We start from the raw sequence: 23,896 nt of genomic DNA on the forward strand, positions 1-23,896 counted from the left end.
CGGTTAGCACGTTTGTTTGTTCGTTCGTTTCCCCTTTAAATGCCAAAAATCTTGCATATTTTCTACAGGCAATGTTATCTAGTAATAAAATGTAAAAGTGTTTAACTATACTAGGGGTCTGCAACCCAAAATGTTGAAAGAGCCATATTAAATTAAAATAAAATTAAAAGCCATATTACATACAGATAGTGTGTCATGAGATGTAAATTGAATTAAGAGGACTTAAAGGAAACTAAATGACCTCAAATATAGCTACAAATGAGGCATTATGATGCAATATGTACATATAGCTAGCCTAAATAGCATGTTAGCACCGATTAGCTTGCAGTCATGCAGTGACCAAATATGTGTGATTAGCCTCCAACAAGTCAATAACATCAACAAAACTCACCTTTCATGCACAACCTTAAAAGTTTGGTGGACAAAATGAGACAGAAAAAGAAGTGGCATAAAACACGTCCTAGAAAGTCGGAGAAAGTTATACATGCAAACAAACTGGTCCGCCAAAATTAGTAGGACAAAACGGCGCTCAGTGAAGCAGGTTTAATATAAACAGTGTGCTTTATAACAATTAGGGAGGTTTGTGTCATGTTTGTCCTCCTACAGAAACCATATTAAAACAAAAAATAGATTGTTTTCCCCTCATCTTTTTCCATTTTTCATACATTTCTGAAAAAGCTCCAGAGAGCCACTAGGGCGGCGCTAAAGAGCCGCATGCGGCTCTAGAGCCGCGGGTTGCCGACCCCTGAACTATACCAAAGTTTGCAAGGAGTATCAAAATACAAAAATATTGAACTTTACTGATGTTATTCAGGGGTATTAGAATATAAAAATTATACTTATGTTAACGAGAAGTATAAAAAATGAAAGTAAAAGTTTAATGAATGTTGACAAGGCGTAAATAAAACAGTAAATGTAACTAAATAACAGGTGCATTAAAATGTACAAGTTTTTAGGTGTCATACAAGTGTAAAAATAAATGAAGCAGGATATTAAAGTTCACAAGTGCTGCTTTGATTGTGAGACATGTGACTTCCGGTCCTTTTTGTCCGGCCGTCAGCGTAAAAAGCCAAAGAAAAAGCCACGTGTTCGGCAGTTGTGACTACATGAGGAAGCCAGCGTACTTGTCGACGTCAACAACTCATTTAATTTTAATGTGAGTGTGCATGTGCGTATGAGTGTGCGTGAAATGCTGAAGAAGGAGGCGGAGGAGGTTCAGTGAGGAAGAGTGTCGGTCACTGTGAACAGAAGACTGAGCAGAAGACGAGGATGATGATGTTGGCGTTGCAGGGTATCATCTGGATTGACGTGATCGTCAGCGTCGCCTCTCATTGTAAGTATCGTATCTTTCTCATCTTCATCACTCTCTTTGTGTCTTCAACCATAACTATCCACGCACACTGTATACTACTTCAGAAGCTTTGGAGACTTTGTGCACCCATATTCTGTAAATAACTGAAATGTTGAGTTATTATTATTATTATTATTATTATTACTATCACATTGTTGCTAATTTGCCTGAAAAATGTCTTTCACTTATTTGCATTCAAAATGTGCGGTTAGCATTAGCATAATCATAGTATCCTAAACCAAAACTAAATATACAAAGCAGTGACTGTTTTTATTGTGGTGGGACAGTTAACAATTAATGAAGAATGGATGCCGTGTTGTCCCTCTTGTGTTAGACAGCTGCAACGCTCCTCTGGCATCCGCGCTGCCTCGGTCATCTTTCAGCAGCTCGTCGCAGTTATCACCCGGCGACGCCGCACACTTTGCCAAAATGGACACGAGAGATGGTGGGTCCCACACACAAGGACCAATTGACGTGATAGTTACAGCCACCATGTTGTCCAGAACATGCAGGATGGTCTCCCGCAGAGATGGACCCCGGCCCCTGGTTGCAGGTGGACCTCATGGAACCAATGGAGGTGACGGCGGTGGCCACGCGGGGGTGTGTCAGCAAGTACCGCCTCCTCTATGGCGACACGCCGCAGCACCTGAAGGAGTACACGCATGGCGATGTCCACTTCCTGGCATGTGACACACGAGCCGGGTGGGAGGAACTTAGTCAAATGTTATTCTGTCACATCCTCTCCTGACTTTTGACCGTGTGTCTGCAGACTAACGTGAATGGACGGGCGGCCGTCCTCGTCAAGCTTTTGCCGCCGCCAAGGGGTCGCTTTATACGCTTCGTCCCTCTGGAATGGACCACTAGCAACGGGCCCGGCCTGCGGGTAGATGTGTTTGGCTGCTTCTACAGTAAGCCATGCCCCCTTGCCATGTGACACAATCAAGCTAATGATCAGCTGTTAGCCATATCCCTGATGGATCGGTCGCTTGCAGAGTCGCATATGGCTGACTTTGACGGCCGAAGTGCTCTACTGTACCGCTTCAAGCAGAAATCTGTGTCTACGGCCAAAGATGTCATCTCACTGAGGTTCAAGAGCCGGCAGGCCGATGGCGTGCTGTTACATGGTGAAAGCCGGCGTGGCCACTTCATCACCCTGGAGCTGCGTGACACCAGACTGGCTCTCCACCTAAACCTGGGTCAGCTCAACGATGACTTCACAGTCCTTAGCTTCTCATCTCTCTCTAATGTCTTCTCATTCTCTTTTCGCACTCTCACATCAATAACCTCGCTGCTATCAGATGACACTAGCGGGGGTGGGGAGGCAGTGATGGTGGGCAGTCTTCTGGACGACGAGAAGTGGCACTGGGTGGCGATGGAGCGCCTCAACAAGCAGGTAAAGGTCAGCGTTGACCACTACACTCAGTCCTTCCAGACCCAAGGCCATGGGGAGTCGCTGGAGGTGGACTACGAGGTCAGTCCACGCCGACAGGGGTTCTGTAGGAAACAGGGTCATTCTGCTTATGTAAACGCGGTCTTCATGTGTCTACATGTAACAGCTGAGCTTTGGCGGCATCCCCCTGCCTGGCAAGCCCGGAACATTCCAAAGGAGGAACTTTGAGGGCTGCATGGAGAACGTCTACTATAATGGTGTCAATGTCATCGACCTGGCTAAAAGACGCAAGCCTCAAATGTACAGCGTGGTAAGATTGCGCTCGCTCTCCCCACTTTTCATGAGCCCTGGAAGCCAACCTTCACATCTCCCGCATCTTTCAGGGAAACGTCTCCTTCTCATGCACGCGGCCCGAGCGGACGGCGTGCACCTTCATCAGCTCCAGCAGCAGCTACCTGTGGCTGCCGGCGGCTCCCCACACCATTGTTGATCGGAGGTACTTCTCCATCCGCTTCCAGTTTAGAACATGGAACACTGACGCACTGCTGCTTGTCACCGGGATTGGACCAATGCATCGGGAGCTGCGACTGCACATCTCCGACAGTCGACTGCTCCTAGGCAACGCTGCCACAGGTCAGTGAGTGCGTAATGGCGCTTTTATGTTGGCGGGGTGGCTGGACAGCAGTGTTGGGACTAACGTGTTACAAAGTAACGCGTTACTGTAACCCCCTTATTTTCGGCGGTAACTAGTAGTCTAACGTGTTATTTTTTATATTCAGTAACTCAGTTACCGTTACTACATGATGCGTTACTACGTTATTTTATGTTATTTTTTATGTAGTATCGGCTAGAAACAGAAGATCTGAGTGTGTTTTGTTGGAGGGTTGCAGTGTCGTCCTTCTGAATCTTCTTGTGTCACGACGGGAAGAAGAGAAGAGGCGCGCTCTGTGTGTGTCTGGGTGTGGGTGTTGGGAGGGGAAAGGGGAGGGTGGGCGTGTCTGTGTTTACTAACAAGACATCATGGCGGAGCCGCAGTCGAGTTTCTTAACATGGAGATATTCTCACTACTTTTCTTTTCTCGCGCACAAAGAAAATAACATTTTAGTTAAATGTAAGTTGTGTCTTGGATCAAATATCCCATCTACTGCCCAAAACAGCAATTCAAATCTGCTGAAACAGCTACAAAAGCAACATGCTTCGACGAAGCTAGTAAAGAGAGACACAGACTCCGATGCCAATTCACCTCCACCTAAGGATTTTAACGGAGGCACTGCGAGCCAGGACAACATTGATAGAGCCATTGCAGCGTATGTGCTAGAAGACATGCAGGCTATTTCTACAGTGGAGTCACCCGCTTTCAGGCAGCTAATGGCACGGAAAACATTTTCACGTACATGGACAGTGAGGACAAACATGGAAAGCGAGCTAAAGAAAACACTCCAAACTCTGCCTCTGCTCATCATTCAGCACTGAAGGTACACACACTCTGTCAATTCTCTAATATATTGTTGCTCTTTCATTCTAGAATTTTAGAGTGCTTGATTATAACATCACTCTAAATGTATAGACTATAAAGTTCACAAACATAAAGAGGGATCCTAGTGGGCCAGGCCAATCTTTCCTTTTCTCTAAACTAAAACTGGGGAAATGCGTAGTGTTCTGGGCTTCAGTACAGTGTTGATCTCCTGAAGACATGATTTTATTTCACAATTCCTTGAGAGAGAAAAAACGCCTGGTTAGACTTTGTGTATGTCATGTGTGCCTTCCTTGGGTGAATCCAGGTTTACAGCTATGTTGTTATTATGCAGTTTGTTACTTATGTATGTTATGTTGCAGCTATTCAAAATATTTTGTCAATTTGTTCTGGCCTGAAATAAATTGGCCCTTTGAAACGTATCTTTGTCTTTGTGTGTTGTATGTAGACCACATTGCTTAGCAGAGTTCAGTGATGCAAATGCATGTCAAGTTGATCAACAGATTGTATTATTCTCCAGTGCAAAATAATGTACTGAAATGAAGGTTTAAAGGGCATTAATGGGAGCCTTAATAAAAAAAGAAGAAAAAAATAAGTAACTAAATAGTTACTTTTCACAGTAACGCATTACTTTTTGGTGTAAGTAACTGAGTTAGTAACTGAGTTACTTTTGAAATAAAGTAACTAGTAACTGTAACTAGTTACTGGTTTTCAGTAACTAACCCAACACTGCTGGACAGGCTGTCAATCACATTCATACCGCAAATCAAACTTCCTGAGTCTCTTTAGAACACCTTTCTGGATGTCCCGTTCTGTGAAGCAAACCACTTTAGGAACACCTAGTGGCACTTATGATGACTCATGTTTTTTTTCTTATTTGGAGCTCTTGTGAACAGAGTCAACAGAGTCTTATTACTTACGTACATTCTCATTTCTGTGGACGCTCTCATTTATCCAGATTATTGTATTCTCAGGGCATTAGATCAACTGGACTCTCAGAGCATTCAGTCAATCGCAACTGGACTGTTCAGTTTGTCTTAGAAAACATTTAATCTGTCATCCAAACAGGCTTCATGCTCATGGACTAAGGCTCAGTTGAAATACTCTCTCCTCCTCTCTTGTACTTGAACCCCGCCAGCCCCCCAAGCAGAATATTGTGCATGAAGCCAATATTTACATGCAGTAGCAAAGGTTTGAAGTCTAACTATAACCACAAGTGTTACTATTGTGAAAATCATTAATTACACTTATTACTTACATTTGTATGCCTCCCTGGATTTATGGTCTGCCATCTTTCTCCTCGCACTCTACAGTGTAGGGATTTCTGGGCGCTCATTTCGCTTTGAGAGTACTTCGCCCTTCCCCCCTACCTGACGGATAATTCTAACGCCCCTTAGTTAGCGTGAATGCGCAAAACCAAGGTGGGGAGAGAGACATTCAAATTGAGCCTTAAATTGGTCAGATCTAGTCTCAATGCTGGTGTCAAAGCCCTAATTATTTATACTCCAACAAGAAGAGAGCAGGCTCAGGCAACTCAGTCAATGATCGTGAACTAATGAAGCCGACTCGGATGAGAGGCAAAACCTCGTTTAAGACAAATTGAACAGTCCACTTGCGATCGATTGAATACCACTAGAATACAGTCATTGTTCCAATCAAGATCTTCTTGGGTGATGTTAGCATGCTAACAGTGTCCGTCTCAGCTCAAGTCCAGCCTGTAATTGTAGTAACCAGTAGAAACACTGGAGAGCGTGGTCCTCGGGTGAACGACGGACTGTGGCACTGGCTGAGTTTGGACTACAGGGGCCTGCAACTGGTTCTGAGTCTGGACCACCAGCCCATCGCCACCGTACGACAGCTCCACCCACTGGAGCCCAGTGGAGGCTTCTTCTTCGGGGGTAGGTGCCTGCCGACACGCTGCAGGAGGACAATGCCATGTGCCAATGTGTTTTTGTGCGTATGTCCGGCAGGCTGCGGGGCATCAGACTGCCACAGCTGGAGCTCGTCATTCCAGGGCTGCATGAGGCTGCTGTCCATCGATCGGTGGCCCATCAAGCTGCGCCTTGTGCAGCAAGGCATGCTGGGAAACTTCTCGTCTCTGCTATTTGACGCATGCCACATCAGAGACCGGTCAGCGCCACGTCACTGCTCCTTTCCACACGAGGTGGCGCTCTGGCCAGAAGTGTGTTTATTTATGTTGTGTACACATGTACGTAGCGTTTTCTTGTGATGTTGCAGGTGTCTTCCTAACATGTGCGAACATGGCACCTTGTGCACGCAGACGTGGGACCGCTTTAACTGCAACTGTTCTGGAAGCGGATACGCAGGAGCCACTTGTCACCACTGTGAGTTACTTATATTAAATATAATGTCACGTACATAATATCACGAGTACTACGTGATAAGAGCTTATCATGCTACGTGCGCTCTTGCAGCCATCTTTGAGTCGTCCTGTGAGTCGTACAGACTCAGCGGAGGCTCGTCTGGCTTCTACTCAATTGACCCTGATGGCAGCGGCCCACTGGGGCCCACACAGGTGTACTGCAACATGACAGGTGACTTGCTAACTCACTCATCTACAGTAGATCACTATGACGGCCAACATATAATGAATCCTTAAATCATTAAATAATTACTTAAAATGCCATTAATTAATTGTAATTAGAAAAAATATGTTATTAAATCAGTTATTTTTTATATTTCATGATTTAATTATTGATGTCATTATTGCATTATTTATTATTTATTTAATGATTTATTGAATAATTTCATGATCTTATTAATTATTTCATGATTTTAATAATTATTTCACGATTTACTTAATTATTAATTTCATAATATATTTAAATAATGACACATTTAAGTAATTATTTAAATATTTATTTATTTATCCCATTTGGCCCTTGGCGCTTCATGGATTTATTTTATCCGTCAAACTCAGCCCTCAATGTCAGTGGGCGGATCCATGTGCAATAAATACTCTAATCATGAAAGAAAGAAAGAAATCAATAATTGATTAAATTGGGAAATAAGGAAATCAATACATAATTAAATACACTTAGACATTACATACATGACACATTTGAACACATGTATGTATTTGATTCTAGTTATTAATGACACATTTAAGTAATTATTTAAAGATGTATTAATTTATTTAACTTTGTCCCATTTGGCCCTCCATAAATCACTGCTTATTTGCCAGCTTAAATTAAAGGAAGGTTTAATGGTGTTGTCTGTATGCTGAGGAAAAAGATGCTGCAGCTGTGAATCCTGGGGTGGCTGTTTCACAGGTCAATTCACTCGACATTTGCTTTGTCAGGACGAGATGTTAGCTTGACAATAATTGTTTCTCAATGTGTAAATGTAAAATTTACTTGCTTTTTTTTCACCATTTGCGGGCTGTCTTAAAACGTAACCCCGCGAATAACAGGGATCTACTGTATTCATACTTGCCAACCCTCCCGGATTTTCCGGGAGACTCCCGAAATTCAGCGCCTCTCCCGAAAACCTCCCGGGACAAATTTTCTCCCGAAAATCTCTCAAAATTCAGGCGGAGCTGGAGGCCACACCCCCTTCAGCTCCATGCGGACCATAACGTCCTCCCAGTGGGGTAACAACACACAACAACAGCAGTCACGATTTCGTCTACCGTAAAGCAGTTCGTCTGCCGTAAACAGCAATGTTGTGACACTCTTAAACAGGACAATACTGCCATCTGCTGTACATGCATATGTGACAATAACATCTACGGCTTTTAGAGAGTGCAGTGCACAACTGCGCACACAACAAGGAGACGAAGCAGAATGCATCATCAGAGAGGGTGTTCAGCATCGTTAGAAAAATAGTGACAGAGAATAGAACAAGGATGGACAATTCAACCCTTAACTCAACAATGAGTAGATGAGTGTTATGTGTGTGTATATGTGTAAATAAATGAACACTGAAATTCAAGTATTTCTCTTATTTATTTAATATATATATATATATATATATATATATATATATATATATATATATATATATATATATATATATATATATTAAAATAAATATATATAGCTAGAATTCACTGAAAGTCAAGTATTTCTTATATATACTTGGTGAATTCTAGCTGTAAATATACTCCTTCCCTCTTAACCGCGCCCCCAACCACGCCCCTCACCTCCCGGAATTGGAGGTATTCCATTTACAAAACACAATCAATGATGCCGTCATGTGACATCTTTGCGTTTCAGACGACAAAGTGTGGACCCTGATCAGTCACAACGTCACGCTTCCTGTCCGAGTAAGCGACTCATCTAAACACGAGACTCATGTCATGAAGTTTGACTCCAGCGCCTCGTCCCAACAACTACGTGCCATCGTGATGGCATCTGAGCAGTGTCGACAGGAAGTGGTCTTCACCAGCAAAAGGTCCCGCCTCCTAAAGGCTGATGGTGAGTTGCTATTCTTCAGTCTGTTATCACATGACCTCCACTCGTTGACCCATGGTAAACGATTTGTGAAGACTACGCGACGTAAATGTTACCTAATGTTTACGTCCTGTGTGTTTTTGTGGCAGAAAGACACCCATTGTCCTGGTGGGTGGATCAGCATGGGGAAAGGCGAAACTACTGGGGCAGCTCCAGCCACGCATGGTAGCATCCTTACGGTCATAGCCAGCAATTAGCACAGTCAAAGGTCAAGACAGGACTGTTTCCTGCGCAGGTCCAAGGACTCGGGGTTCCTGTCTGGGAAAGAGCATCTCCCACTCAGTGTACTAGTTGAGGACTCTGAGGCCGTCCACAGTGTGGGCCCTCTGCTTTGCCATGGAGACAGTGAGTGCAGCTGACACCGTATGACCTGCACCAAATATCCCCTCAGCTCTTCCTCACCAACAGAGCGTCTTTGGAACGTGGCGTCCTTTAACCAGGAGGGGGCCTACCTCAGTTTACCGCCCCTGCAACCTGAGCAGGCATTTGACCTCACCTTCTACTTCAAGACTGACGGTCCTTCTGGTGTCTTTCTGAATTCTCTGGGCCAGAGAGACTTCATTCACTTGGAGCTCAGCTGTGAGTTGACCACATTAAGAGACCCCATTAGCTCAGCTCTTAATCTTGATTGCTAATGCTAATTTACTAGCGTCATATTTTTTTATCTACTTTGATCAGTGAATTAAAAAATCTGCAATAATTAGCTGTGCATTAGGATTTGATCCTAAATGACCTCACATAGCTATTATTAGCCAACAAAGTTAGCTTAGCTTAATAGCTCTGATATGTGTTATAGTAAAATAAGCTTAGCTTCGAGGTTTTAGTCTATTAACATGATGCCTTTGACATCCATTTCTTTGTGATTTCAGCTCATTGTTTGTGCGCATTTATTGGCTTTAAGCCTCAATGGGCAAAGCTTAGAATCCCCAAAGAAGCATGCATGAACATTGTGTGTGTTTTTGTGCACGACTTTCCAGCTCCTTCCGTCGTGATGTTGTCGTTCAGCGCATCAGTGGTGTTGGTCAAGTCCCACCTCCCCCTAAATGACAGACAATGGCACTATGTGAGGGTGGAGCGTAACGTTAAGGAGACGTTGCTGCAGGTGGACCAACTTCCCGTCGGCGTCCTGGAGGCCACGCCTGATGCAGCCGCACACCAACGCCTTGGCGGCCAGCTTTTCGTAGGTACGAATGTGCCATAGTGGCTGAAATGGTTTGTTTATAAAATGACATTGTGTTGTACCCCAGGGGGGGTACCTTCCGGCCTGCGAGGTTTCTTGGGCTGCATCAGGTCTCTGACAGTCAATGGCTTAACCTATGACCTGCAAGAGAGTGCCAAGACGGCACCCGGTGTGAGCCCCACATGTCCCGGTTACTGTGACGGGCCGAGCGTTGTCTGCCACAACCGAGGGCGTTGCTTTGAAAAGAGTGACGGATTTGCCTGCGACTGCTCACGCTCGGCGTACGTCGGGCCTCTGTGCAAAGACGGTGAGAGTTACAGGCCGCCGCTATTTGCCGTTCAGGGTAAGCCGTGCTTAACGTGTACTTTGTGCGGCATCTGTGTCCGCAGAAGTGGCTCTTGCCTTTGATGAAGAGACATCGGTAACCTACACTTTTTTGCCAGGCCACCACCAAAAGTCGTCTGTGTCCAAACATGGTGGGGGCAGGACCAGAGAGGACATGACCTTTAGCTTTGTCACAATGCGGAGACCCGCCATGTTGCTAAGCGTCAAAACATTCAAGACGTACTACATGGTTGTCCTACTTGCTGGCAACGGTACTACCATGTAACTTCACTACATCAGGACATTACGACATGGCGACTGTTCTCAAACTGTTTTGCAGGAAGTCTGCACGTGTGGTACAACTTGCAGAGTGACAGGAAGCCCGAGGTCTTTAGCCCCGAATCCAGCAGCCTGGCGGACGGAAGATCGCACCAAGTCAGAATCCTCCGCGAGAGCAACACTGTCTACGTGCAGGTGAGAGCCTACTGTTGTGTGGTGGATGCCCGCACCCCTGTAACATGTGTGGTGACTGGCAGGTGGACCAGCAAATAGACAGGAAGTTCACGTTGGTGTCGGATGCTGAGCCGATCCCAATCACGACCGTGACTCTGGGAAAAATCACAAGTACGTTACAAGCCTGGTCACATGTGGCGACAGAAGGGGGCATGTCCTGTGCTGCTGCTGATTGACAAATGGCTCTTTAATGCTACGTCAAGGTGGTCAGTTGCTTTCATGTCTTTAAACAGTAAATGAGTCCCTCCCTCTTGAGGTGGTCTCGGCGGGCAAGGCGGGTTTTGTGGGCTGCCTGTCTGCGGTCCATGTCAATCATGTGGCACCCCTGAAAGTGGCGCTGTTGCAGCAAGGCATCTCTTCGGTTGGCGTCCGCAGTGCGCTGGCGCAGTCCAGATGCTCTGAAGTGTCGCACGATCTGACAGGTGACGCTTCGCTTTTTCTTTGGCCCTCTTGTACCTTTGACATTCGCGTCTTCACCTTGTCCCTGTGAGCAGGACAGACCAGCACCACGACGGCAAGCAAAGATGGCAGTCAAAAGGGGGCAGGGATAACCATAGGTTTGTCCTTCACTTTGTAGAGTTGCTGCTCGTGCCTTGACAAGAGAGATGATGAGAGCTCTGATTATCACACTACCTATTGTAAGCTTCTGCTAACTTCTTGTACCTGCTCCCCAGGCAGCGCCACAGCACTCGTTCTTACCGCCGCATGCCTGGTTGCTGCTATGACCTGCCTGCTCTACCGCTGCCGCCCCCAAAGTTAGCAGGAAGTGGACTTTAGGGGCAGAGCTTTACATGCACAACGGAAAAGATAACATGAAAGACTACATCACTAAGAGCTGCAGAACATTCTGAAAGTTCATATGTGGGCGTTTTGAAAACCAGTGTGTGTGTGTGTCAATTTCATATTTCTACCACCAACGATCAGCCTCACTATGCTAATGCTAGGGAAGTTAGCATGGACTTGTTTTGGTCTTCCTCCTGATGACATGACAAAATAAAATGAGACAATTGACCTCTTGGTGATGTGTCACATGTTCTTAAGCATGCACAGCGTGACAAGAATGCTGTGTATTTTTAGTTGCTGCCATTCAGCTAAGGCTCGTGTTACACGCACAGGAAGACAGAGCCAAACAGCAGTAGACCTTTTCTACACGTCCTTTTAGAACCTTCTCCTACAGCTGGGCGTTCGTTGACGGCGTTCATGCTAGCCGGCAGAAAGTGGCGCCTACGTGGCGACGACAGCTAGAAGCCAGCCGTAAAGGCCGAGTCATGACGAGCAGCATCGAACCGGAGGTGGCGACGCTCAGAGGACATAAGGACACGGGGGAGACGAAGACAGACAATGGGAAGTCTTTCACGACTCTCAGCACCATCGCAATTCAGGCTGGCCAATCGCAGCTGGTCGTGTCTGTAGTCAAGGTGCGTGGTTGGGTGCTCATTAGCATTGAGCGACTATAGCTTAGCCTCCACATATTTGATTTTGTCAATTCGGTTTATAAAGTATGTAATACACCTGTAAAAATGTCTTTCCCACATATTTTAGAAACATGCTAATGACTATTCAAGACAAAATCCACCTACAAAATATTTACTTCTCTCTCTTGCTGTGTGTGTGTGTGTGTGTGTGTGTGTGTGTGTGTGTGTGTGTGTGTGTGTGTGTGTGTGTGTGTGCCCTCAAGTGTCATGTGTCCATTTTATGTCAGCTAGGGACACAGGCTCAAATGTGCGCCAACACAAACACAACAGCTTATTGGCCTCAACAACAAGAAATAAGTCAACCTTCAACTTTTTTTTAATACGGATCACCAAACACACAAACAATGTGTTGATGCTAACAGCAGCTCTATGCTACAGCCAAGATAACTGAAAACATGAAACAATAACCAGCTGACTAGACCTAGACGCTAGACTTTAACACTAACTAAACCACAAAGTTAATTCCTAGACGTTAATTCGACCTGGAAGCTAGCTAGAATGATATGCTAACCCCAGGCCAGCCCCTGGCCCTGGCATAAACACTCTACTGTATGTGTTGTTTAGGGTCACAACATGATTATAACGACTAATCACTCCAGTAGCTTTATCGTTGTTTGACTAAATGCCTCATGGTTACAACTATACTTTATTTCTGCTAAATTTCAATTCAGCAGTGAGTCTTTGTAGTTTTAGTTCCATTTGGCAGTGTCCATTCAAAAGCCCATTGAATCGTGTAATCGCTGTAATCGTGACAGATTTAGGACCGTATTTTTGAAACGACTATTACATTTTATATTGTAGCCTAATCTTTTTACTAAAAATAGAGTGTCTAAAAATACAGATTTTTTTTTGTTTTTAAATAGTTGTTGCCCATTTATTGAGTTTTGTTTACTTTTTCAATTAATACTGAAGTGACATAGCAGTTTTGAATTGGCTTCACTGTGGTAGGAGATATCATGTTTGTTGATGCACCTTTGGTGGCAATTACAGCCTCAAGTCTTTTTGAATACGATGCCACAAGCTTTGGACAGCTATCCTTGGACAGTTTTGCCAATTCCTCTTTGCCCATTTCACTTCGCAGCACCCCTCAAGCTCCATCAGGTTGGATGGGAAGCATTGCTGTGCAGGCATTTTCAGATCGCTTCAGAGATGTTTAATTGGATTCAAGTCTGGGTTCTGGCTGGGCCACTCAAGAACATTTAAAGAGTTGTCCTTGAAGCCAATCCTCTAATATCTTGGCTGTGTGCTTAGGGTCATTGTCCTGCTGAAAGATGAACCGTCGCCCCAGTCGGAGTTCAAGACAGCTCTGGGTTTTCATCCAGGATGTCTCTGTACATTGCTGCATTCATCTTTCAATCAATAATTCAAAGTTCACTTATATAGCCCTTAATCACGAATGTCTCAAAGGGCTGCACAAGCCACAACGACATCCTCGGCTCAGATCCCACATCAGGGCAAGAAAAAACTCAACGCAATGGGCACAATGAGAAACCTTGGTCGGCTGGTGCAATGGATCTTTCCCTCTGTCCTGATTAGTCTCCCAGTTCCTGCCACTGAAAATCATCCCCACAGCATGATGCTGTCACCACCACGCTTCACTGAAAAATACAAAATCATACAAAACCTTGTTAATGACCACAAAAAGCCCTGCGCTATCCAAACCCAGATAATGACAACGTTCTTAACATTGTAAACTTTAGAGAAAGTGTATTTTAACCAATTAAATTATTTTATGAAAACCCAAAATCTGAACAAAACATTTCAGTCTTGTTTTCAAGTGAATCACAGTACTGCCCTCATCCGGTTTTAAACAATCTCCAGGTCAACATAGACATCAGAAAACTTCCTGATCCTTCTGGATTTAAGAGCAGCATTTAAGACAGAAGACTACAATCTGAGGTGTACTCCAGCTCCCCTATGACCTCAATCATAACACTCTGGATAGATAAATAAAAAATAAAGCTAGTCTGATGCTAACAAGAGCTAGAAGCTAATACTGCAAACACATTGAGCAAAAAAAATATTTTGTGCTGCAGAGCGGCTCGCTGGTCCACCTTGAGCTGATCCAGGTCCAGCCTGACCCCTGTGAGATTGGCTCAAACCAGGAAGAAAACAGGACACTCTTGCAAGAACATAAGAAGTTGATGAAGACAATGAAGGTAAAAAAAAGACTTCAGGTCCAATTGGTCAACTTGTTTACTTGACATTTTAGTGCGGCTCGGCAGAAACACCAGCAAGAAGTTGTGGAGGCGGCAGGGGAGATTGGAAGGAAGAGGAGGAGGCAGAAAGAAGATCAGGAAGTGTACGAGGCTATGGGGGCGTGTCTGAATGAAGGCTGGTACAATTTGCTCCGCGTCCTGGAGAGGCGACAGGAAGTGCTGACGCTGGCCGCAAGCTTTTACCAGGCAGCGTCGCAGGTGTCGTTATATGCTAAACTTTCTCCTGATTAGCTCAAATGACAGTTGTCATGCATCAATAAAGTTTTCAAATAAATTTGCTGATCAATCTAATTACAGTATGTCTCATGTAATTGCAATGATAATGCTAACTAACATGTTAACATGGCATTTGTGCTAAGCTATGCTAAATCCTTCCTGTTTGCATGCGTCTACAGTTGTTGCTTGGAGTTGACAACGTCGAAGATGCTCTGTTACGAGTGGACGTCGGGTCTGCTGACGCTACACTCGCTTTGGATGCCATGAGGAGAGGTGGCATCATCAGTTAGAAAGCAATTAGTTAGCGCACTCCAAAACTTAGGTAAATGTTGTTTTAATTGCAGATGTACTAAGAAGTTCTCTGAAGGTTCTGTTGAGCGGCGGCCAGCTTCTTCGTGAGCTCGAACTACTCCAGCGTACTGACAGCCTCCGTGGGGCATCAGTGGTACTGCAGCAGCACATGTCACGATCTTTAACCTGTTCAACAAGGCTCAAATGGGGTCTTGCCTGCCCCGCTTTGTTGAAATCCTTCCTCCTATGTGGTTATGGAAAATGTAACAAAGCCAATGTAATGTCACATGTTCTTCCCAGAATTCCAGACCCAGCCAGCAAGTGGTGGTGAGGGTGGAGTTGCTGCTGGAGTCTCTGCAAGACCGCAGAAGGACAATGGAGGAGGTGCTCAGACAGCGACTCAGTCCACAGGAGCGTGACATCACAGTCAGCTCAGATATAAGGCCTGATTTCGGATTTAATGTAGAACAAAGCGGAATGCAAAGAAACTTTTCGATTCTCGAATGTAAAAGCAGTCTAGATCCCAAGCCTGGTTTTAGTCCTGATCCAAATACTGAGTATAGATTCAATACGAGGCTACCATCTCAATCAGATATGAAGTTTAAGGCTGAAGCCAGAGGAGCAAACCCTTATCCAAAACCTGAAATCCAATCCAATACTGAATCAAAATCTGTTCTGAATCTAGAGTCATGTGACCCAAATACTAAATCCAGGTCATACCAGAAGCTTGCGTCCACATTGGATGAGACCAGAAACCACATACCAGATCTGCACAGATCAGTTGTAAGTCCGAAATTGGAACCAGGTGATGTCAGAGACCTGAAGCAGGTACTAGAATCAAAGGTAAGATCTGAAGGGAAACATGCTCACAGTTTGTGTCTGATCTGAGTTTCCTTCAGGTCTCGTCTCTTAAACAGCGACACCAGAAAGTCTTGGAAAATGAATGTTTGACATCTATCAGGTCAGAACACTTCCCCTGTTCATGTTGTCTCATCAGCTTCATCTTCTCATCTTTCTGTTGGACAGTGGGAGGATGCCAGACCTTCAGAAGTGTTTAGGAAACAGGGGGGGACAGAACAACATGCACAGTGATGCCCACCGCACTCTTCCGACCAATTACAATCAACCACTGCTGCTGATGTGTCAACAACTGCTTGACAAGGTGACTTCTTGCCTTCTAGCTGGAACTTTGTATTGTATTTTATGTGTGGCTTTATGTCAGTGTGCTTGGTTGTACTGACTGTAGTGTGTGTCATGTGGAAATAACAATGTGAAGGTGTCCAAATGGGTGGAACAAAGTAGCCTATTGTTGTCGAAGCATCGGGAAATGGGACCTCAGCTGTGGGAGGCAGAGGACCTTCTTGACCAACACCTTCTGTTGTGCACACAGGCTGAGGTACACACATTGTATACTGGCAAAAAGTTTGGCATCTCGGTGCGAGTATATTATTTTGAATCTTGTCTCTTGTCATTGTCTTTCCAATAAAGGCTGCCGGTCATAACGCCAACAAAGTAATGCAGATCCTACAACGTCTGCAAGTTCCGTGTACAGGGTCCCAAAACATAATTGGACTAGAGGTCCCCAATGGACGTATCTCTCATTTGTCCCGCTTGAAGTCTTTGACCGAGCAGTTGAAATGTGGAGACAGAACCAGGACAGTCACCGAACTCCAGCTAGCTGCTCAGGTCTCCGCAGTCTTAGACGAGATGAAAAAGCTGAACAAGATTGTTGAGTGTAACGTACGTGTGCTACAAGGCTATGTGTCCTTCCTCAAGGCGGCGCAGCAGGTCAGCTCAGTGACATACTTTAACGTCAGCACTTATTAATGCAGCTATGAGCCGATATCTGCTTGTTGTTGTTGTTGTTGTTGTTGTTGTTCAGCTGGAAGAAGACATAAAGATCCACAGGCGCACACTGGAGGGCAAGAAAGACGGGGAAGATATTATTATCAAGGCCGGAACTTCCTGGTTGGAAACCATGCAAATGGTCGTCACAATCCAGAAAGAGGCCAGCGACTTCATAAGCAACATTGCCAAGGTAACCAGAGGAGTCTATGGGGACCATATAATTCTAAACTTTACATAACAATCACATGACTTCAACAAAAAAATGAGGTCCAATGGGATTTTGTCTATCCTAACATGTGTGTCAGGCATCGACATTAGGCTTGAACCTGCAGTCTGTGGTGACGGCGGTGCAGCAGTTGTCAGGGCGACTTGGCAAAAGTCAACAGGAAGTTGCCGACCTGCATGGTCAACTTGAAATCAATAACAGGCAGAAGGAAGAGGACACAAAGTCCTGTAGGAAGTACCAGGAGAGACTTTGTGAGGTGTGTGCGAGCAGCACTGAGGTCAAACAGGACTAAAATAAACTGTCATTTTGTAGAGCGCAGACCTTCCACAAAACTCCTGGATGCGAATGTGGTCTCATGACAGCTTTTCTTTGCAGGCTGTGCGGGACCTGAAGGAGGTCTTGAAGCTGTTGGACTCCTGCACTCAAGTGGATCTGGGCTTCCACGAGCAGACCTTGAGGCTACAGCAGCAATTTGGACTCGCTAAACCCTATTTTGCTGTGAGCGCTGTTTCACATCCACAAGATTCTTGAATCCTCTCCTCTGATTTGCTTTGCTTTCTCGTACAGAGACTGGACGAGCAGGCCCAGATCCTGCTGAAAAACTGGGATGCCATGACACCAGTCCAAAACCGCTTGCTGCAGGAAGTGTCAGAGCTACATGTTCTGCGTGTCAAAGTAAATGAGAAAATCCAAAAGAGTCAGCACATCTTGGACTTGAGCAACAACTTTCACCTGCTGGTCAAACAGGTCAGCAGGTCTATTAGGATAACAACATTAATAATAACAGCAATATCATTTATGTGTATTTTCCCCTTTTTTCAGCTGGAGATGCTCCTCCAGTTAGACCCTGCTGGACTTTTACGCACTGCTTTGAGTACGTATGAGGAGACATGCCAGCAGATTCATCAACTGCTGACGAAAGCTTTTTGGGTGAAAAAGGAAATTGGTGAACTGTTCAGTGACAATGTGAGAGCATCTTAAAATTAAGCATTAGCAGTATTTATGTACATTATGTACATAACATAATTGACCTTTAGGGATGTTGTTGTCAGGCTCTAACCAAATTCCGAGGAGAGCAGCTGGATCACGTCGCAGCATCTCTATACACTCAAAGTGCTTTGTGGCTAAGCAAAGTGTCTTCAAGTGACCACGCCCTCATGCGTGACCTCCAGCAGGTGAGGTCTAAGTTGGAGGTCAGCAAACCTTTCGGCAGCCAGAAAGCGACCCACGACAGGAAGAACGAGCAAAAGCAGCATGATGAGCGGAATCAGGTCGACTCGCCCTGCCTGAAAGTAAAGGTGTGACGTAGGACATGGTCCAAGTTTGACTTTTTGATCCACAGTCATCTTAGAAAGAGTCTGCAGGATCTCAAGGCTTAGCTGGGGTCAAAGGTTAGGGAGAGGGGCACGGCCTTGGAGATTGACAACACCATTTGTGAGTTGCACAGACAAATGGAAGACGCTACTCTTAGCATCAAAGAATAGTGATGACATACCAGTTTACTAGGCTAACAAAGCTGTCTAGTTAACTGTACTAATATGTTTAACAATATGCAAAACCGAATTTTCGGGGGAAAAAATACTAATATGCCAAATGCCGCACACACACACACACACACACACACACACACACACACACACACACACACACACACACACACACACACACGAGACATTTTTTTTGCCACGCAGCAGAGTGAGGCTCATAATGTAACTAGTATCATGTGTACATAAATAAAGCATGTAGGACAATTCAGTTTGCCAAAGCATTAATTAAAGCAAGTTTTAGTTAACAAACTGAACAACACACCATTACTTAATATTTACACCTACCCTTTACCATCAGAGAATGACGGCACTACAAAATTAAGTATAAATGATAAAACAATAAATATTAATATGTGAAAGTTCGACTCCTACCTTGCTAAGCAATCCGATTTCTACTATGTTTATTTGTTTATCTCAGCACTTTAGACTTTTTCTTTAAAGTGGAAAAAGTTACAAATGAGATCTGTTTATTTGTGGGGATTCCCATTAGTCTAAAAAACAACAACAACAAAAACGTTTTGCAGGGCAAAAGCTGATGAATCAGGTTTGACTATGAAATTCCTTGGTCAAAGAGAGCCGATGCACAAGGCTAGCTTACTATCAATACATATTTACTGCTGGTTTCTCTAATATCAGCTGATATACTGGCAGGCAAACTAGGTAAAATACCAATGAATTAATTTTTTTGTATTGCCAACTATGCTAGCTAGCTAACCATAGCAATATGGAAACTGTTGGGTCTTCCTCGGCCAGTCTCAGGTGTGGAGGAGAGGTGGTGTCCATACAAGCTGACACACCTTTGCATGATAGCATCATCCCATGTATCAGTCTGCTAATTCATCTGAATAATTTGCATATTGGCATGCTAATTAGAGTCATGAAGAAGACACAAACAAGGAAGCGAAGAGTCAGATGGACAACCTCATCATACAGGACATGGTCTGTAACAAGAAAAAAAAAAAAATTAATTGCAATATTGAAGAGTGGAGTTCACCTCAGTGTGTCCTTTCAGAGCGAGCTAAAGGAGACAGGCCACACCCCAGAACTGACCGTTGAGCAGGATGAGAAAGAAGCGACCTGGCTAACTGACACTAATATGAAACTCTCATCACCGAAGATGGATCATTCTCAGAGCAGGTTCCACCTAAGAGCAAACATCTAGCATGAGAAAAAGGAAATGAATATCAAGCATGCTAATGAATGCCAGCTGGTCTAATGTGCTGCCACAGGAGCCAGTCAGGTGGTGAGAAGAAGTATGGTGCCTCCTCCCACTGTTCCACCCACACCTTCAGGATGTCCTGTTCCCCAGTAGAGGTCGGACGCAAGGTTTACGTCATCCACAGGCAACTTAACGCCACGTCTACTTTGAGTGCATCAGTTCAGGTTTGCTAGAGAGATGTGGCGTTCTTCGGAAGAAGAAAAAAATGAATATTGCTGTTGTTGGGACAACTTTTTATAATATATTAACTGAACATCCTAATGCAGGAGGAACCTCCAAGTGTCCCGTTGGCAGCGGAACTCCAGCAACAGGACGTGGTGTCAGAGAGTTTTCTGTCCAGTGACGATGAGTACGAGTGTGGCTCATTTGACGATATTTCCCTCCCATCATTGGCAGAGACACCAGAGTCCATCATTTTTCAGGACGATGTTGAGGAACATTGTTGTTTGAGCTCCCACAGTACCCAAAATAAGTCCAATAACCAAAACGAGTGCAAGAACCAGCCAGAGAGACAAGAGACTGGACTTGCTACCGGTGAAGCCCAGCAACATAAAGAGTCCACTGAGACAGATACATTTTTTTCTGCCCTTGCTGGTCTTCACAGTGATACAAGGTAAGAGCGACACTCTATGTTGTCCTTGTTTCAGATCTTTGAAAGAACTATACTAAAGTCCAAAGTTCAGGATGTCCACAAGGACTCAACACACAAATCAAATACATAAAATGTCAGATTGTAGGCTAAACTTTACTTTAAATTCTTCCTGGCATCATGGATATATACTTTGTATGTAGTCTTTGTGCATGTTTATGATTTTTTTGTCTTTTTGACAGGGAGATATTAATTTCCAGTCATCTGTCTCCTGATCCATGTCAGCCAATCAACGCAGAGAATGAAAAGACATGCAAAGCCAGCATTCAGCATTCAGCATTGGAAAAGAGCAGCTCTTCACATAGTCATCATTTTAGTCAGAATAAACCAGATCAGAGAAGTCCAAATAGTGAGGCTCAGCTCATCCAAACGATCTTTCCAAAAGCTGATCTCAGTGGTCAAACTCCTAGCTTTTGTCCTACATCCTCTCAAAGTTCAGACATTGATCTCTACGAGAACATGACACCTCAGGAATGCAAAGAGATCCCTCGATCTGCAAGGACCTTCCCTCAGAACCCATGTGGTGCACCACTCCGAAACTCCTTTGAAGCTGAGAAGAAAAAAACTCCAGTTATGAGCCCTGATTCTTCATCAAAATGGATCACAGTCAAGAACACAATCTACAACCTCAAATCATCCACAAGTAGCAGTTTTACTTCATCCAAAGATGATGCCTTGCCACAGATCGGTTCAGACCCTCGGAACTTTCTCCAAAACGACACGATTCCATCCTTTGCTACTAGTCCACGATCTTTTAAAACAATGACAAATGTAGTTCAGCCTCAAATGCTTGTTAGCTGTTCCTCCAGCGAGTGTGAAAGATCACTTTCTCAGGATGGACCAAAAGTTTTTGAGGCAACCAGACCTCCAGAGTCACATGACAGCGGTAGTACCAGCAGCAAGCAGTGCGTGCATGCTTATGGTATGACCCCCAGCAGCTCCACACCCCATGCTGTTGCTGCTCTGACAAGAGTATTAATGCTAAAAGCTAGCCTACATGCCACCGCTCCGTCCCCACAATGCCTTAATGAAGACCATGAATTTTGTGAGCCTGTGGCAATCCGTGAGGAGATCAAGCTTACTCCTCAGATCGTAGGACCCCCGCTTCCTGCGCCACCCCATTCCCAGACAGAGACGGAGCCCCTCCAACAAGCCTCGCAGCCTGGTCCGCTCCACTTAAGCATACCACTGTCGAGAGCTGCTGTCATGGGGGGTGTCCCCGTGAATTTGGAGTTGGCGGTGACTGAACACCCAGAGCCTAAAGTCACCTGGTGGGTAGTCTACAACCTGCTCCACACAAGCTAAAATGCAAGTGAGCAGCAAAACCTGTCAAAGCGTCATAATGGAGCAAACACATCGCATGCTAATGTATGTGCTGATATAGTCACGCTAACACGTAAACATCATTTGAATGTGGTTTCTAGCATGTCCTAGTTTAGACTTCTAAATTTCAAAATAAAAGCTTCTGCCGTTATAACAAGTCAGTGTTGCCATGCAGGTGGACGTTAGGCATGATTTTGGTTTGAAATCAGACAGCAAGGAAACATCGTTTATCATGTCATGTGACGCTCGGAAACATGTCGCCAGACTGACGTCCTATGTCGTCACGGTCGCTCCAGGTTCACAGATGGCCGACAGAGTGTAGCCGACCACAAGAAAGATGGCAAAGAGGTTGAAGATCGCTGGCTGCTGGTTGCAGTTGCTGACATCATTAGTGGCGAGATGACCACCTGCTTTGGAACCTTCTGTATTCTTCTCTGGCTCCTCCTCCTACTACTACTACTACTGTGACATTACAACACTTCCTCTCCTTTATCCTTGTCTTCTTCATCCTCTTTTATTTCCTCTTCTACATCTTCCTTAGGTCAAGTGACCTTTAGGTAGATTTGTTCCTCTTCTTCCAGTCCATATTCCTCATTTCATCCTCTTTATCTTTTCTTTCTGCTTCCTCTTTGTTTTCTTCTAAATCCTTTACCTATTCCTCTTCTTCCTGGTCACTACTAAAACCAATTGAGCTGATGCTTTGTCTTTCCTGAAGAACAGCACCATCTAGTGGACGCGTTTATGAAATGGATTTGTTGTCCTTTAAAGTCTTGCCATGTTGTTGAGGAAAGTAAAGAAACAGTTTGGTATCCAAATGTCTACATATATTTTGGTCTGAAAATAAAAAGCAGATTTGGATTGATCGATTACGTGAAACTGTGCTTTGTTGCCACTATGGCAAGAATTATCTGTATATCTAATTTTCATCTCATGAAGTAAATCTGAATTTTGATTTTTTTTTTTTAGTTATCTAAAATGTAGTTAACACATTTCCTGATTTTCTATCTACTATAAAAATATAGAGACATTTTTAAGTGAATTTGAGGTGATCTATTTTTGGGAAAAGTAATATAAAAAAGTCGACAATGGATTCATTTTCTTTAATCTATAACTATTTTACTACAAATAATTCCTGACTATTTTTGAGTTATTTAATTAGCAATTTTGAAAGAATGAATGTTGAATATCCACACTTGCTATTTCCCGGAGTTGTGTGTGTGAATATGATTGGCCACTTTAGCACTGCACTGATTGGTTGTGGATTGCACTGTGGACGCAGTCTTTTCATTATAATAAGCGTTAGTAATGTGCAGTACCACTGATTTTCTTTCCGATCCGAAATTCAGCCTCGTGTTGGCAATACCAATCCGATACCGATACTTAAAATGTAAAAAGTAGTGCATTTAAAATGTTGCTGCTCTTGGGGAATTATCTTCAAATACAGAATTACAGAGTGAAATTAACAATGCTGTTATTCTGCACTGAATGTGTTATCTTATTCATGTTCATGTTTGTATGTATGTAGGGTCTCCAAATAGCCTACAATAAAAGGACACATACACTTGCTGTTTTATAAGACTAAGTGAATTATTTAAATTTCCAGTAACTTTATTGAATAAACAAATACAATTTGCAAAGGTTGTTTCATTACAATTGCTATGTGTAATTTAATGGCACCTACATCAGTATTTTATCTTTATGTAACTGAATGTGGGACACCGCCACGACAATATCATGGCCGCCACACCCTGGAAATAAGGGTTTTGGTTTTTTTTACCTGAAAACTAATTTTTTTTACTTTTATTGCCAATCCTGTGCTAACAAACAGTACAATTCCTACAATATAAATACATTTGTCTCTGTGCTTTCCAAGACACCCAACAACACTTCTTTAGTCTTTGCCAATCTGCAGCACTTTCAGGCACGGATGTTGTGTTTTGTGATCATGGGAAAATTAACATCAAATCCAAACTACACAAACATAAAACATTACCATCAGCATATCGTTACAGTATGAATGGATATATATAGCTAATTATGTGTGCCCTATTGAATAGTAATGCACCAAAAACTCCACCACCGAAAAAAAGACTTTGATCACCGAAAACAGCGTTGCTAAAACCGGATGTAAACAAAACGCACGATTGTCTGGAGCGTAGTCTGCATGACTGCGATG

At 44.0% G+C, this 23,896-nt stretch overlaps 4 protein-coding genes across 5 annotated transcripts in view; 3 read left to right on the forward strand and 1 right to left on the reverse strand.

The window, feature by feature from the left end:
- LOC133613138 (alpha-tectorin-like) overlaps window positions 1-23,896 on the reverse strand; it is a 72,040-nt gene that overhangs the window by 44,421 nt on the left and 3,723 nt on the right. The window lies entirely within an intron of this gene.
- On the forward strand, window positions 1,252-11,642 carry LOC133613945 (contactin-associated protein-like 5). Its single transcript, XM_072914385.1, has 24 exons — window positions 1,252-1,333; window positions 1,686-1,796; window positions 1,855-2,033; window positions 2,121-2,259; window positions 2,344-2,547; window positions 2,650-2,822; window positions 2,908-3,051; window positions 3,125-3,374; window positions 5,943-6,113; window positions 6,186-6,345; window positions 6,454-6,560; window positions 6,651-6,770; window positions 8,454-8,654; window positions 8,780-8,855; window positions 8,926-9,035; window positions 9,099-9,269; window positions 9,668-9,874; window positions 9,938-10,177; window positions 10,260-10,466; window positions 10,535-10,668; window positions 10,731-10,818; window positions 10,941-11,129; window positions 11,202-11,264; window positions 11,382-11,642. Exons 1-24 carry the CDS (start codon window positions 1,270-1,272, stop codon window positions 11,465-11,467), a joined length of 3,594 nt encoding a protein of 1,197 aa, XP_072770486.1. The 5' UTR covers window positions 1,252-1,269; the 3' UTR covers window positions 11,468-11,642.
- LOC133613944 (coiled-coil domain-containing protein 141-like) lies at window positions 11,855-18,537 on the forward strand. The gene is made up of 16 exons (XM_061971877.2): window positions 11,855-12,125; window positions 14,219-14,341; window positions 14,408-14,599; window positions 14,797-14,890; window positions 14,962-15,062; window positions 15,209-15,736; window positions 15,808-15,869; window positions 15,935-16,070; window positions 16,185-16,304; window positions 16,397-16,696; window positions 16,791-16,946; window positions 17,062-17,238; window positions 17,358-17,480; window positions 17,550-17,729; window positions 17,805-17,948; window positions 18,035-18,537. Exons 1-16 carry the CDS (start codon window positions 11,976-11,978, stop codon window positions 18,284-18,286), a joined length of 2,838 nt encoding a protein of 945 aa, XP_061827861.2. The 5' UTR covers window positions 11,855-11,975; the 3' UTR covers window positions 18,287-18,537.
- LOC133613136 (uncharacterized) lies at window positions 18,715-22,520 on the forward strand. Its single transcript, XM_061970523.2, has 6 exons — window positions 18,715-19,468; window positions 19,542-19,666; window positions 19,759-19,912; window positions 20,015-20,361; window positions 20,580-21,668; window positions 22,017-22,520. Exons 1-6 carry the CDS (start codon window positions 19,442-19,444, stop codon window positions 22,186-22,188), a joined length of 1,914 nt encoding a protein of 637 aa, XP_061826507.2. The 5' UTR covers window positions 18,715-19,441; the 3' UTR covers window positions 22,189-22,520.

The sequence above is a fragment of the Nerophis lumbriciformis genome, linkage group LG13 (assembly GCF_033978685.3).
Source record: "Nerophis lumbriciformis linkage group LG13, RoL_Nlum_v2.1, whole genome shotgun sequence".
In the NCBI taxonomy this organism is placed as follows: domain Eukaryota; kingdom Metazoa; phylum Chordata; class Actinopteri; order Syngnathiformes; family Syngnathidae; genus Nerophis; species Nerophis lumbriciformis.